The sequence below is a fragment of the Ahaetulla prasina genome, chromosome 1 (genome assembly GCF_028640845.1).
Source record: "Ahaetulla prasina isolate Xishuangbanna chromosome 1, ASM2864084v1, whole genome shotgun sequence".
In the NCBI taxonomy this organism is placed as follows: Eukaryota; Metazoa; Chordata; class Lepidosauria; order Squamata; family Colubridae; genus Ahaetulla; species Ahaetulla prasina.
This window is the reverse complement of record NC_080539.1, coordinates 194744835-194760067: the sequence shown is the minus strand read 5'-3', so window position 1 is coordinate 194760067 and position 15233 is coordinate 194744835. Positions and strand designations below refer to the sequence as shown.

At 38.7% G+C, this 15233-nt stretch overlaps 1 protein-coding gene across 1 annotated transcript in view; it reads left to right on the top strand.

Moving 5' to 3' along the window:
* PTH2R (parathyroid hormone 2 receptor) overlaps positions 1-15233 on the top strand; it is a 56503-nt gene that overhangs the window by 27419 nt on the left and 13851 nt on the right. Inside the window, exons 7-8 of the mRNA XM_058184906.1 lie at positions 95-248; positions 3875-3935. Of these exons, the coding sequence (XP_058040889.1) occupies positions 95-248; positions 3875-3935 (215 nt within the window). The remainder of the gene's footprint in view (positions 1-94; positions 249-3874; positions 3936-15233) is intronic.

Sequence of the window (15233 nt, the reverse complement as noted above, 5' to 3'; positions counted from 1 at the left end):
TTTAATTTTTTTTTGACAATGAAGTTAGTATACTGTTAGATTTAATTATTTTCCACAATACAGCTGCTGGATATTTTTTGTTTTTGATCAATAGGTATGGTGCAAGATTACTGTGGTGATGTTTATTTACTTCTTGGCAACAAATTACTATTGGATCTTGGTTGAAGCTCTCTATCTACACAGCTTAATATTTGTGGCTTTCTTTTCGGAAACCAAGTACCTATGGGGTTTTATCTTAATAGGCTGGGGTAAGATACATTATTTTTCATTCTAAAATTGGTTTTCTTTAAAACTGAGACAATACTATACCTACTGTAATTTATTGGAAAGGTATGTCATTATATTGGCCTTAATTAAATTATTGTATCCAGAAACAAAGGTTGGAATCAATCATTAATGTATTCTAGATCAATGTGTTACATCCATTTAGGTAATTTAATTTTTGTACATTCACTCAAAACAATCCCAGACGACCATATGCCAAGTAAGAAGCCTAAATTAGTTTTACTTGGGTCCCATTGAAATTAAAATTAAAACTTTCAGTAAATATCCCATTAATCTAATTGTGATGTAAGTTCCTATAAGAACTTTTAGTTTTTTAGCATTTTAGACTTTAACATTTGCTTTTATCTCATTTTGAAAATAAGCTTTTACTGGATGTTGGGTTTTGGTGGTCTCTGAGTTTGGTTGTTTTCTTGCAGATGTTAAATTACCTGGTTAGGTAATATCTTTAGTGTGCACCAATGATGCTATTCAGCCAGAAAAGAAAAGGAAACAATCAAGCTCAGAGAGCACCAAGAACCAAACAGTACAACTCTGAGATTGTTTTCTACTGGATATTCTTTTGTCAGAGAGTGTGCAGAGAGAAACAGTCATAACTATTGCACAAAAGAACATCACTATCACTTATGTAATGTATCTAATAATTTTACTAAAGGAAATAATGAATCAAAGTAAACAATGACTTGCATCTCGAGATTCTATAAAGTTATTTTTTGCCATTATGGCCTGGTCGAGTAATGAGAATTCATTTTAACTGTGATAAGCTAAGCGCTTTTGTTTTTGCTTGCATTTGGTAAGAAAAACTGCTTGGGTTCAAGGCATGATAAATTTCTGAGAGCATAAAGTTCATCTGGATAATTGGAAGATGGATTTTATTCAGTTTAATTTGGATAGTATAAAGTATTGGTCTATAATCCAAATAATTATTGCTCACTAAATCAAACCCAAATCAGTTTTGCAAAACATAGGCATTTTTCTTAACAAAGTGTGGTTTGGCGTAAGGGACCCAGACACATCCAAAAATTGTTATTAACCTGTATTTTTAATATGACAAGAAACCAGTGGTGGGATTCAGCCAGTTTGCATCTGTTCAACCGAACCTGTTGTTAATTTTTTGCATAGTTTGGCGAACTGGTTGTTCCCACCACTGGCTGGCCCCCGCCGTGCCCTTCCTCCGCCCCAGGGTTGCCATTCAGGGTGGGGAGGCTGCAGGGGCATGACTGGGAGCTGTGCTGATCAGCTGGGAGGCAAATAGACTGTCCACACCAATCAGCTGGGAGGCTGATCAGTCAGTTCAGCCAACTTCACAAATCTTTTTTCCCCTGAGAAGTTGGAAGATCTAATTGAACCTTTTTTAAACTTGTAGTCACATGGTCTTCTTCTGTTACTCTGCACACAGGAGAACGGAGCTGGAAAGCAGGTTAGTGAGGAAAAGGTGGTTGCTCTGGAATGGGGTGGAAGTGAGGATTTTGCATTATGATTGCTTATAAGTAAGTAAGAACCAGTAAAAGAGGAATGGAAAAATCCCTATCTGTAGATGAACATTTTTCAGTCTTGGCAAGTTTAAGATGGGCAAATTTCATGCTGCCTTGGGAATTCTGGGAATTGAAATCCATGCATCTTAAAGTTGCCAAAGTTGAGAAGCAGGGGTCTACACTAGAGTTTAGGATTTTCCATTCCTGTTTTATTTAGAGTTTGGTGCAATTAAACAAATCAGTTGTGGTTTCCTTAACAAATAGTGATTAAAGCGATATGAACCTTTACTGGACTTTTTGTGAGAAACTAAAATTTCTCACAAATTAATGATCTGGGCTTTGATGATCAGATCTGGGATTATGGAAATAATGTAGACAAATGTTAATCTTAGAGTAAGAGTTTGATATATTTTTACTTATATCTGTACCAAAAAAAGTTGGAAGTCATTCTTTTTTGGTTTTCCTTCTTTTCCTCTTTCTTTCTTACACTTTCACTCTTTTTTTCCTGAGCCTTTTCTTTTTTTCAAATCTGCTTTCATTGTTTTTCCCTTAGCTTTGTATTTTTGTGATGTATGAAGGATCAAAGACTCAGCCTGTCAACTGAGAAAACCCCCTCACCAAGTAAAGACTCCAAAGCACGCATCTTTCAAAAATCAATGACAGTCCAGATCACTCTGTTCCCTCCGCTGTCACAGCCATTATAATTCTACATTCCTTATTTACAGAAATCATATCAAAATTCAGAATGAAATCCACTGGGAGCCATCTCATATAATGCAGGCTCTGAGTCCCTCTAACCAAAAAGTGTTTGTTGAAAGAAGAGAATATTTGTAGCTCAGGGTTGAACTGTGGGGTCCTTGGTGCTCTCTGAGCTTGATGGCTTTCTTGCAGATGTTTCATTATCAAACCAGGAAATATCATCAGAACTAAAAGGGAGTGGAGTTTGCTCTTATTTTCATGTACTAATGGCTTATCCTGTCAGTGTTGATCAGTTGCTTCACAAACAGTGTTTTGATTGGTGCCAGGTCTCTACAGCCTCAGGCAGAGAAGGGCTATAATGCACCCCTCCCTCTAATGTTCTTTAAAATACAGAGTTTCCCAGCATTCCTTTAGGAACCTCCAACATGCAAACTCATCCTAAAATGAATCCTCTACCTAGAGCTTCAAAATTTGCTGCTTGCTGGGGAGATGTGTAGCTAAAAGTCAATCTACATTTAGTGTACATCTGACTTTGGGGATATTTCTTCATAGCCAAACCAAAGTGTACTTTCTGTTCAGTTCACACCCCTTGCTCGCTGGATCTGGATGTCACAAAGCAAAGCCCACATTTTGTAATTAACCTCCAGGGCTTGTTTTGACTGGCAGAGTGTTGCAGGAAGCTGAGTGCTGCCACGCCCCTGGCCACGCCCACTCAGCCATGCCTACCAAGCCAATCATTAGAGCAGAGAATTGGTTGCTAAATTATTTGAATCCCACCACTGCAAGAAGCATTACATTCAAACTGGAACATAATTGTAATAAATCTATTCATGTTAATTCGATTTCAGTATAAATTAAATCAAGTTTGGTTTTGTCTCGGCCCCACCAGCTACTTGTTGTATCATACCCTGAAAGTTAGATGGAACCCCCGTGGCAGAAAAAGTTTTGAACATCTGACCTAGAGCTGTTTGCTCTGAAGGGGGAGTTGATCTGGAGTTCATTTGTTGGAGGTGCTACTTCTTACAAAAGGGTGTGTTGTAGTTTCTCTCTACACTGAGTCACCGTCGGCCTTTTTTCCTGTACAGATTTCATTGGAAGTGACTAACATTGCAACAGATCACTCTCCTCCTCTTCTCCCTCTCCTCTGTACCTTGTGGATAATAAATATCTGTGCTCATAATACTAACCTCTTGCAAATGCTGAGTGTTAGAAGCACCCAGGGCTATGCAATTGCTTTGAATAAGTGACCTCTTGGAAGTTCTACCCCATTGAGCAGAAGGCGCTTTGTTCCCTGTGGGGCCTGCTCTATGCAATTTTTTCCGTTCCTTTTCTTTCCCCGAGAAAAGGGGATATTCTATTTTTATTTCATTTCTCAAGAGAAATGTTAACAGTAAGCAATCCATTTTTCATATTTATAGGTTTCCCAGCTGTCTTTGTAGCGGCCTGGGCAGCAGTCAGAGCAGCAATGGCAGATACAAGGTAAATGGACATAAAGCAGAGGTTTCCTTAATCTTTTTTTTTTTTCAGTGGAAGGACAATAGCTATGTTACTGGTCCTTTCTGGGACGCTTGGTGGGGAGAAGGGGAGAGACAATTGTTACAAGTGTGAATATACACAAAAATAAAAGGCTATTGGGAAAAAATTGCACTACGTATTTCTGGAGAGCATTGATATATTTCAAGCTGAGAAAGGTGTTTTTCTAGCCTTTCTTCTTTTTACCATGAAGCTTCATTGAGTGTTGCCTTTTACTGGAAGTTGTGCATTAAATGCTGTGCCAGCCTAAGAGATTGTGATCCTTGCAATGCATGCATGCACACGCAAGTAGATTTTCACAGCAATGAATTAATATATTTGCAACTTCCCTGCTGCAAAATACATTTGATTTTACTAAAGACTCCTTCAATCCTTGTGTTTTATGGGTCAGACATTTTGTATCCTCTCCGATATTCAAAGTCATCATAATAGAATATGCAAATATTTCAGAATTATATGATGCTCTCAGTGAGGGTAATAGTTGTCAGAAAATACCCTTTTTAACAATCCAAGATGAATTATTCCAAGGAAGTTAGAGAGTAAATTGGAACAACAATGACTGCACAGTTGTAGAGACTGCAACATCTTGCCACCTACAGTCTCTTAGATAACATCCAACAAATGTGTGAATCACAATCATGAATTTTAAAAAAATAGATAAATATATGAGTTGCTATAGGTCTGAATAGAAGTACTTAGGTCTGGCACTCTCAAATGTCTTAAGAAAAAAAAACAAGCTTTCTATATATACACAGGTGCTGATTCATGCAGTACATTGCTTCATACTGATTCATGCAGTATATTACTTTTAGTTGATCATTTTGGCATATCTTAATCACTGTATGGTAGTGGTGGCTTACCTCAGGAAAGAGTATGTTTATATTTATCCTTATCTAGATCATCGTCTCATTGGTCTTCACCAGGATCAAAACCTCTGGATCAGTGGTGGTATTCAACATTTTTTACTACCAGTTCTGTGGGGGTGGCTTGGTGGGCATGGCATGGCTTGGTGGGGGTGGCAGGGGAAGGATACTATAAAGTCTCTATTCCCACCCCACTCCAGGGGAAGGATACTGCAAAATCCCCATTTCCTTCTGATCAGCTGGGACTCGGGAGGCAGAGAATAGATGGGAGCACGGCCAGTCAGGTGTGGTATTTACCGGTTCGCCGAACTACTCAAAATTTCCGCTACCAGTTCTCCAGAATTGGTCAGAACCTGCTGAAACCACCTCTGCTCTGAACTGATTTAGCTTTCCAGTGAATTTGCAGAGCAGTACAATAGCTCTACAAATTCACTAGAAAGCTAAATCAGTCCAGAGATTTAGGAGACCAATCTTACAGAGCCTGTCAGGTAAATTTAGGGTGTTGAACAAATACTGTTACCAAACTCTATAATCTGCAGACATTTTACAACAAGGATAGGTTCCCTCATCCTTTACAATTGATTCAGGTATATTTTTAGGTAGACATTGCTCAGGGATTTTACATGACAGTCCTCATTTTGACTGTAGTTCAATGGTCTTTCTATTTCTAGTCATCCACAAAGAACAATAGGTGTGGAGCCCACTCCATGAGTTAGTCAACATGGCTGTTAACCTCAGAAGCTGGAACACTCACTGAATGTCAAGATGGCACAAGGGGTCTGGTATGCCATGGAAGCCAAGCACAATATGTATTTTCTAGAACTCTTAAGCATCCAGTTAATATTGGCTGATCTCTTCCACTTAGATCAACAAGCTTTTGTTCTTACAGACAATGACACTGTATGCAGATGAATAAGTTGGGGAGGCATGACAGATACTATCATGTCATGATAGATGCTATCAGACTACAAATATGAGTTAGGGTTCATTTTTTCTCGCTCTACAGAACATATTCCAAACCTTCCACAATATGACAGATTGATTCATTCAGATAGATTTGGATCCAGAGGAAATTAATACCCCAAAATGTATAATTTATAATGAAGCAATATAATGAATAATTGAAACCTCAGTGGTAGATCTCTTGGTTTCCCAATCAATTGCTAGATCAAGAAATTCAGCAGTGGGGGCAAAGTACCTATGTGCCCTAGTCACTGAATGTAGAAAGTAAGGAAGATGACCATGATGAAATACGTAAGAACTGGTACCAGGCCAAAGGGGCTGAAACAATAGGATAACATTCAGAAGCAGCTCAGGGAGACACCTCCCAAATACAGTGAATATAAGGAGGTGGAGGTATAGCAAAACAGACACTGCAAGATTGATGTCAGCCCCACCAGGTAAGACCACACTAAGAAATCAACTCCACATGATGTCTCAAACTATTTTTTATTAAGATATGCCTACATCAACAAAATCTTGAAAATAAGAAGATTCATATTTGAAATGCATATTCATTCACAAGTTTCCTCTTTGAAATCTAGAATAAAGCTGCTTTCTAGAAAGGTTGCTTTCTTTAAACAGTCATTACAGTCAGAAGAATGTTAGAACTTGGAACTCTTTCTTTGAGAAAAAGTTGTCTTATTTCCTCCTAGTTCTGTTTTTCACTTAAAATTTAAGACTGAAATATTTCACTGAAATAAAAACGTTTCTTCCTTGTTTTGCCTTAAATTCAGATTGGAGAAAGAATGGTGTACATTAGATAAATGGACTTGTTATGAAGGTTTATTTGTCTTGGGAAGATGAGTTTCATAATTTCTTTTTTGAAATCCATACTTGGTTGAAAGTTATCCATAGCAATACTCTTCAGATATAGGAGGACTTGCATTTCCCCTCTGGAACGAACTCCCTCCAGGACTTCGTCAACTTCCGGACCTCCGAACCTTTCGTCGCGAGCTTAAAACACACTTATTCATCTGCGCGGGACTGGATTAGATTTTAAATTTACTGGTTTTAATGGGTTTTTACTATTTATACTGTTTTTAATAATTTGGCTATAGAATAAGTTTTTTAATTGTTGTTTTAATCTGTATTTATATGTATTTTAACTGCCTGTGAACCGCCCTGAGTCCTTAGGGAGATAGGGCGGTATATAAATATGAAAAAATAAATAAATAAATAAATAAATTTCTTGTTCTTATGGGTTTCAGCTGTGTTCTGCCCCATCCCCTAGAAGACACACGAGCTGACTGTATTTGCCAGCAATTTATTCTTGCTACAGATATCAGCTCTGGCAATGAACCTGCAATTGTCTGCCAAATCCTCCTTATCTCTTCAATGCTACTATTGCTGGAGCAACCCAGAGCTCAGAAGTAAACAGAAGTCCGAAAAGCCAATTCCTGAGTCTCGCAATAAAGCAGCCGAAGTTTCCAAAAGTCAGTTTTTGTCCGTCATGGAGCCCAAAGGCAGCTCTACCCACTTTTATACCCTGTGGGATGTGGCTTCGTGACTCAGCACTCCCTGGGTCGGCCCCTTTCTTTCTTTTGCTGCGCATGCTTCACTTGGCTCGGGCCCCGCAGACACAACAAGTTGGTTGATGTTCTGAAGGGAGTCATACAGTTGCTACCAGTTTGCCCCGGATCGGGCGAACCGGTAGCAGTGGGGGCGGGAGGCTCTGCCCACCTGCCAGGATGCTTCTGTGCATGCGCAAACGAGCCCACGCCCACAAGTGAACTGGTAGCGGCAGGTTTTGAATCCCGCCCCTGGAGTCACAGCTCAGTTTTCTAAGACTGTTGTAACATCAGCTTTTTTCATTTATTTGGCCAAAACACTTGAGTGTGTTTTAGTAAAAGACATTTCCTCTATTGTAGGAAAACGGAACAAAGATACATGTGTGTGTGTGGAAATGCTATAGTTTTTCTGCTATAAATCCTGAAAGTGGTGGTCTCATGCGTGTTGTCTGATGTGTTGCTACATTTGTCCATTGAACTGAAAGTAGGTAGTGAAGCAAAGGTTGATGAGTTTCATGAATTGGGTATTTAAATATTAAATATTAACCTATTTCAGTGATGGGTTATGCCGGTTCTGTCCAGTTCTATAGTACTAGTACTATATAAAGCGGCAGGAGGCTCCACCCACCCGCCCGGGCGTCATAATTGATGATCTGTGCATGCGTAGAAGCAAGTGAAGCGCATGAGCAGAAGCATGCGAGCAAAGCATGTGTGCGCTCCTGTTGCAAACTGGTAGTAAAGGTAAGTAGAACCCACCCCTGACCTATTTGGTTAGGTTGCTGCAGTAGATCTTTCTTCCCCTCTATGAGATTTTCAAGCTTTTTAATGAGTACTTCAGCTATATTATAAGTTGGGATCCTGATAATGATAAAATTGGACAAACTAATATGGGTGTCTGTATTTTAGACCCTCAACAGAAGTATGGAAGATTCACTGCTTTTCATCCACCACTGTGCTTTTGTGATTTGATCTTTCTTGATGAGGCTGTTGAGAGTTTTCGTTATTTAGTTGCCCAGTTTCTATATTGAGTTGATATTTACTAGGATGTAAGTTTCTTTGGGGACGCGGTGGCTCAGGGGCTAGGACATTGAGCTTGTCGATTGAAAGGTCGGCAGCTCAGTGGTTTGAATCCCTAGTGCTGCCATGTAACGGGGTGAGCTCCTGTTACTTGTCCCAGCTTCTGCCAACCTAGCAGTTTCGAAAGCATGTAAAAATGCAAGTAGAAAAAATAGGGACCACCTTTGGTGGGAAGGTAACAGCGTTCCGTGTGCCTTTGGTGTTGAGTCATGCCAGCCACATGACCATGGAGACGTCTTCGGACAGTTCTGGCTCTTCGGCTTTGAAACAGAGATGAGCACCGCCCCCCAGAGTCGGCAACAACTAGCACGTGTGTGCGAGGGGAACCTTTATCTTTTTAAGTTTCTTTGCCCCTCATTAGTTCTTTGGCTTCCTGTATGCATTGCACTCTGTCCATGATAACAGTGGTTTAGCCTTCGTCTGCTAAGAGGGCAGTGAGGCTTTGGTCCTTATTTAGCGTTTTGAGGGCTGCTCTGTGTTCTGTTTTGAAGTGGCTCTGTTTCTACAGTATATTCTTTTGAGTTGCAATATGTTCATGTTATGTTTCTTGGCTCTCTGTGGTAAGCCCTCTAGTTTTGAATGCTGCTTTCAATATTCTATTTGGCATCCTCTATTTTGTAGATGAGACCTTTTGGAAGATACTATGCTTTGTGGTAGATAATGGGCTGCTGGTGTTTTATTTAGTCTAAGGTGAGCATCCATTATCATTTGTTGTACCTTTCTTTAGCTGCTTTGCTGAGCTATTTTCCACACAGTTGCAGAGTTGTAAGTGACACTGGTGGGCAAATGTAATAACAGTAATTACTATGAATGTAAACAGAATTTAATTTTAGAGATATGTATGCAATCACATGGCACTCATTTGAAGCCATCATGTCTGGAGCCTCCCAGGTTGGTCAGGTTTGGCAAGCATGTAAAGGATAATTTTGATAAAGCAAAGATAATATCTTCCGTAAAACTAAAAAAAGCATGCCTGGATAATTAATGAACAGCATAGACACAAAGCTGCCCTGAAGTTGGGATCTAGGTTCACCGATAGGATTGGGCTGCTCTTATTTCATTCACATAATTTTTTAGTAATTGGGGGGAAAGGGACAAGGGAGGGTGAGAACAACTAACTTGATACTACGTGCTCTTCCAACTACCTAGGAAGTCTCTACATGTGGAATTCAGCCTCGAATAGAATATTGAAGGAAGAGCATTTTAGAGATGAGTACCACTACAAAAAAAAGGTTTATTTCTTCTTTGTAATACATCATTGTTAAAAAGAAAGAAAATTTTCAAGAAATAAATCTACTGTTAATAACTTTAACTGAATTAGCCAGGATTCTAGTAGCTAAGTGCTGTTCTACATGAAGCTTATGGATCATCTTTTTGCATATCGCTAAAATCATGCATTACAGTGATTCAACCTAAAAGCGACTACACTACAATTCATTATGTTTAAGTTTTTCCTATCCAGTGTTGATATAGCTGATGAATTAACCATAGCTGATACACAATACTTTGAGCCTTCAAAGCTATCTGAACTTTTTCAGGGGAGATGTAACCTAGCCACCCAAAACAGTTTCTACATCTACTCATACCAGTGCAGCTTTTTAAAGCTTGAATTTCAGTTTAATGATTTCATCCATCCTATTACACAGTGTTTAAACTAGTTAGCACCCTAACCTAACTTATGTGTCTGATAGGTATACAGTTGAATCAGAAGTGGGATTCAAGTAATTTAACAACCGGTTCTCTGCCCTAATGATTTCTTACAACAACCAGTTTGCCAAACTGCTCAGAAAGTTAACAACTGGTTCTCCCGAAGTGGTGCGAATTGGCTGAATCCCACCACTGAGATGAATGTTACAGAAGACTGATAACAATTCAGCCAGTCTAAAACCTTTGGCTGATCTCATCCAAAAGCTTCATATAGGTTTTTAAGAATGTGGGACATAGGATAGAATGTCACAGGAATCCACAAAAAGGTTCTGTAGAATCTGTTTAAAATAGTCATTAATTCTGCCTTTTGAAACTTTCTTTTAAAGATCAGAGTGAAATAATTGTGTCCTGCCTTCACACATAGCTCACTAATGATGCTACCAATACACTGCAAAGAGAGTCATCAAAGCTGATGGTAGGTCTTGGAGAATCTTCAAGACTGCAATTCCCTTACTTAATAGAGAGCTTCTATCAGAGAAAACCAGGCTATTTTGGTACCAAGCCTAGATAAAAAATTACGAGTCCATGTAATTTTCTTCATTAAAAAGTACTGGAAGAAAGAATTTGAGATTGGATAATAGTTACAGTCTAGAATTTCTTAAGGTATGGTGGTTAAGCTGCTGGCCTAGAAACCAGGAGATTGTGAGTTCTAGTCCTACCTTAAGCATGAAAGCCAGCCAAAGTCGCCCATTATTTCTCACCTCACAGGGTTGTTGTGGGGAAAATAGGAGGAGAAAGCAGTATTATGTATGTTCACTGCATTAAGTTACTTACTGTATTTTTTGCACTATAAGATCCACCTGACCATAAGACACACCTAGGTTTAGAGGAGGGGGGAAAAAAATCAGGAGGACCACAGATATGGTCCTCTCATGTGCCAGCTCTGCCTATTGACTTCTGCACTATAGAAAAGAGACAGAAGAGGTGGGCAATGACAAAGACAGAAGAGGTGGGGTTCAGCACTGTAAAAGGATCCCGCTGCCAGGGCCCTGCTGCTATTCACCACATTTTTGGGGGGAAAAGTGTATCTTATGGAGCAAAGAATATGGTATAAAAGTAACAAAGACAGGATTTTTTAAAATCTAATAAAACTGCCAGTTTTTAAAGCATCTGGACCCATTCCACATTACAAAACAGCATCTATAAGTCTATTCAATCAGTCCTATCTGGTTTAATGAAAGTTAGTGGAATGATTATGGTTAAAACTACGGGTGGTTCAATCTTATTTAATCCAAATGTCTTGTTTACATTCCCTGCCCTCATCAACTGAAACTAATATGACATGTTCTTAAGAATAGCATCAAAACAATTTTAAAGACTCACTACAAAAGATAGTGAGCACTATGGAAACCAAATCTATTCATTTACTGCACACAAATTATGTAATTGAAGGCAAGTGCTTTGTCCATTTCCTTACCATCTAAGGCCCTGATGATTACCCAGGCTTGCTTAGTTTCAGAAAAGGGATTGCATTCTTTCCCCTTAGGCTGATCTAACACCATTACTTTCAAAATAAATAAGTACATGTTGTTAACACTTCTTCCAGTGGAATAGTACTTTAGAAATGTTTCATATGTCTCAGTTCTCACTTTACATCTTTAAGGCTTATCAAAATTATCAAAATGTTATCAGGAGAAAAAGTTGAAATACACAGTTTTCTAAAAAAGGAATTAAAAAGGATGAACTGCTATCATGACACATTTCTTTCAGGAAGTAAAATGCCGTTTAAATAATTTATTGCTCTTAAAAAAACATGAGTGAGAGGATGATTCTTTGTCATATATCAGGCTGTGCTTGCATATTCTTTGCCAAGAGCTATTTTTTATAATATTATTTTCTTATGTAAGGCTGTGAAAGTTTCAGAAACAAATTTGAAATGAGCAACTTAAATATTCTCACTGCCTCTTTCCTCCTCCTGTCTCTTCCTTGAGCTTGCCACTAGGACTGGAGCTTAGCACCTCTTTGTCCATCACTTCCACCAATACCCCCCATATTTCCTCACCCTAAAGAGGAGAAAGCTTTTGTAAAATGCCACCACTAGCTTTCTATGGTTTTGTTGTCTCCTATCTGGCACTTTTAAAGGGAGAGGATTTTGCACCTGGTACAACAGCCAAGATTTTATAGAAGTTTTTACTTTTACACATTTGTGATGACAGGAATGACCACTACTAATGCTCCGATAGTGACACAATTGTGCTCAGTTAAAAAGAGAGTTAAAACAAACAATATCTGTCCCTCAATGATTAAATGGATTTTAAATATAAATTTAAATAATGGATTATTATATCTAGGCCTTGCCCTAATGATGTATTTATTTGGGGAGGAGGGGGAAAGTTAACTTCTGAAATGCTAGAAGAATCGAAGTTGTGTTTTTGATCTTAAATACGAACAATTATTAGCTTCATACTGTTTGAGATATGCTGCATTTTCTTGCAACTCAATTATATGGAAAGGAGTTCGATGGCGCAGTGGTTAGAATGCAGTAGTGCAGGCTATTTCTGCTGACTGCTGGCTGCCAGCAGTTTGAATCTCACCGGCTCAAGGTTGACTCGGCCTTCCATCCTTCTGAGGTTGGTAAAATGAGGACCCTGATTGTTGGGGGCAATATGCTAATTCTCTAACCATTGAGAGAGGGCTGTAAAGCACTGCGAAGTGGTATATAAGTCTACGTGTTATTGCTATTGTTCTTTTATACTACACAGCAGTGTTGAGCAGAAAGCAGCTGGTTTCTAGACACCCATCTATCTCATCCTAATTCTGAAGACAAGTTGAGTTTCAAAGAATCTGGGTTGCTAAAGGTGCATTTCCTTTATAAGAAATGTGTACCCACCCCCTAAAATTAGATTGATAGATAGATTATGATTTCAGGATAATCTGAATTTTACCCTAGGAGGCGTTATACTAAGACTCAGAGAACTGGACGGAAGCCAGTTGCTGCACATTAATACTCTCTCTTACCTTAGTGTTAATGTTGCCGTAGAAAATTAATGCTTCTAAGAGTTCTGAAATGCCAGACAGCTATTTGCTACAGCTATTCCTTTTCATTATGTTATAGCAGGATAAGTTGTAGATTCCAAACAGGCATAGAATGCTTTAATCAGCATAAAATAAAACAGCACAAATTAACAAGCAAACTTCCAGGTTCACCAGAAACCTTCTCCCCCTCAACAGATGTTAAATTCCCTCTCTCACTTCCAGTAGCTTGTTAGGAGGGAGAAAGGAAATAGAGGAAATGCTGTGAAGCCTTAATGAGGTATACCTGCCTATAAAAAAGGAGCTTGTGGCATTTCTTGTGTATTGAAAGAGTCTTCACAGAGATCAGCTTCTAGGATGAAGTGGAACTTGTAAGTGGCTCTGTAAAAGGAGAGTAAATAAAATAAAGAAAAATGTGAGAGTTCCTGTACTGTTGAACATTGGGAATTCTAAGTAATTGAAGCAGATATCACTGTCTCAATTTTAATGGTGTTGGATATCTTCAACAGTCTTTTGTTGCCTGAGGCTGTAGGCAATTAAATGTCACAGAATTTCTAGGTCCAGATAATGCAGGTCAGGATAAGCAACAACTTGAACAGAAGTAACTTCAACTGGGATGTTCATACCCAAATAGGGAAGCTTTATTAACAAAACCAGGATGCTCACATTTTTACTATCCAACTTCAAATAGTCACTTCATTTCTAAAAGTCATTGACTTATTCACAGTGTCTCAATCTTTTCCTAGAGATATAGAATCCCCAGCTGTCTTTTCAGTTATTTTCTTTTTTTTTTGTGAAAAAGTAATCTGCAAGATAAGGTTTTAAGATCAAAATTATCAGAAGATTATTTTTTATTACATTTTATCCTGCCTTTATTTTATGAGTAATTCAAGGCAGTGAACGTACTTAATATTCCTTCCTCCTCCTATTTTCCCCACAAGAACCCTGTGACGTGAGTTAGGCTGAGAGACAGTGACTGGCCCAAACACACCCAACTGGTTTTCATGATTAAGTCAGAGTTAGAATTCTAGTCCTCTGGTTTCTTGCCCAGCACCTTAACCACTAGACTAGACCCAAAATGGTTTTCATTGTGCTTAAATAGCCTCTGAATTGAATCTCACAGCCTCCAGAAGTTAAAAATAAGGTGTGGATGATACCAGTTTCAGCTACAACTTTTAGTACTTGAGCTGAACACTGAGTGATTTTACAAAAATGTACTGATTTTCTATTCTTGAGCCATCTGTACCATATGTTTAACCCTTTCTTTCCAATTGCCTTTTGCTGCTGCACTTGCCTTCCAAATGTACTAGGCCATAGCTTTAAGATAGAATTAAAGTAGTGTAGCTTAGTGGAGAAAGTTTTAGATGAAAAACAGCCAAGAAGGACACTACATAATTCCTCCCTTCAAGAGGTACTTTACATCAGGAAGCAGCCGTCTAAGCTTTGTTACCCTATAATATAGCATCAGACACGTTTATTATTTGCTAATGCAGAAGAAGTAGCTGATACTAATTTTAGATTGATGAGAATTTGTGGTGTCATTTTTTTTCAGTGAAAGGTTGTTTCCTGATTTGTTTGCTTTAATTCCTCAAATTAGTTCAGCACCTCGATAGAAAACATTTATGTGAATTGCATCCTTAGCCAGGCATAAATCTACTTTCTGGCTTCATAAATGGCAGTGGTGTCTTCTCCATTGCAACCAGTCCTCTGAAGATGTGATATGCCCCATGGGGATATATATAAAGAAGCAAATTCCATTTAAATCATTTGTTCCTTTTTATCCAGTTCATTTCTGAGTCAGAGCTGAAGGCCCTGTTTGAGTCCCTTGGAACTGTCAGGACTCAGTCTTCTTTGATGGTCTCCTCACAGCTGGCTAGGCAGGCATTGAACATTGGAGTACAGTCACTTCCGGAAAACCCCAACAACAGAAGTGAGGCAGAGGAAAAGGAGGGAAAATGGCTTAGTGGTTGCAATATTCTGACCTATTGGATGCTCCATATGGAAAACCTCACTGGGCTATTATGGCAGCAACAGGAGGTTTTTTTAAAAAAATATTCCTGGACTTTTCACATTCTTTATCTTTTAAGCAAGTATATTCTAGTTTTGGTTTATAA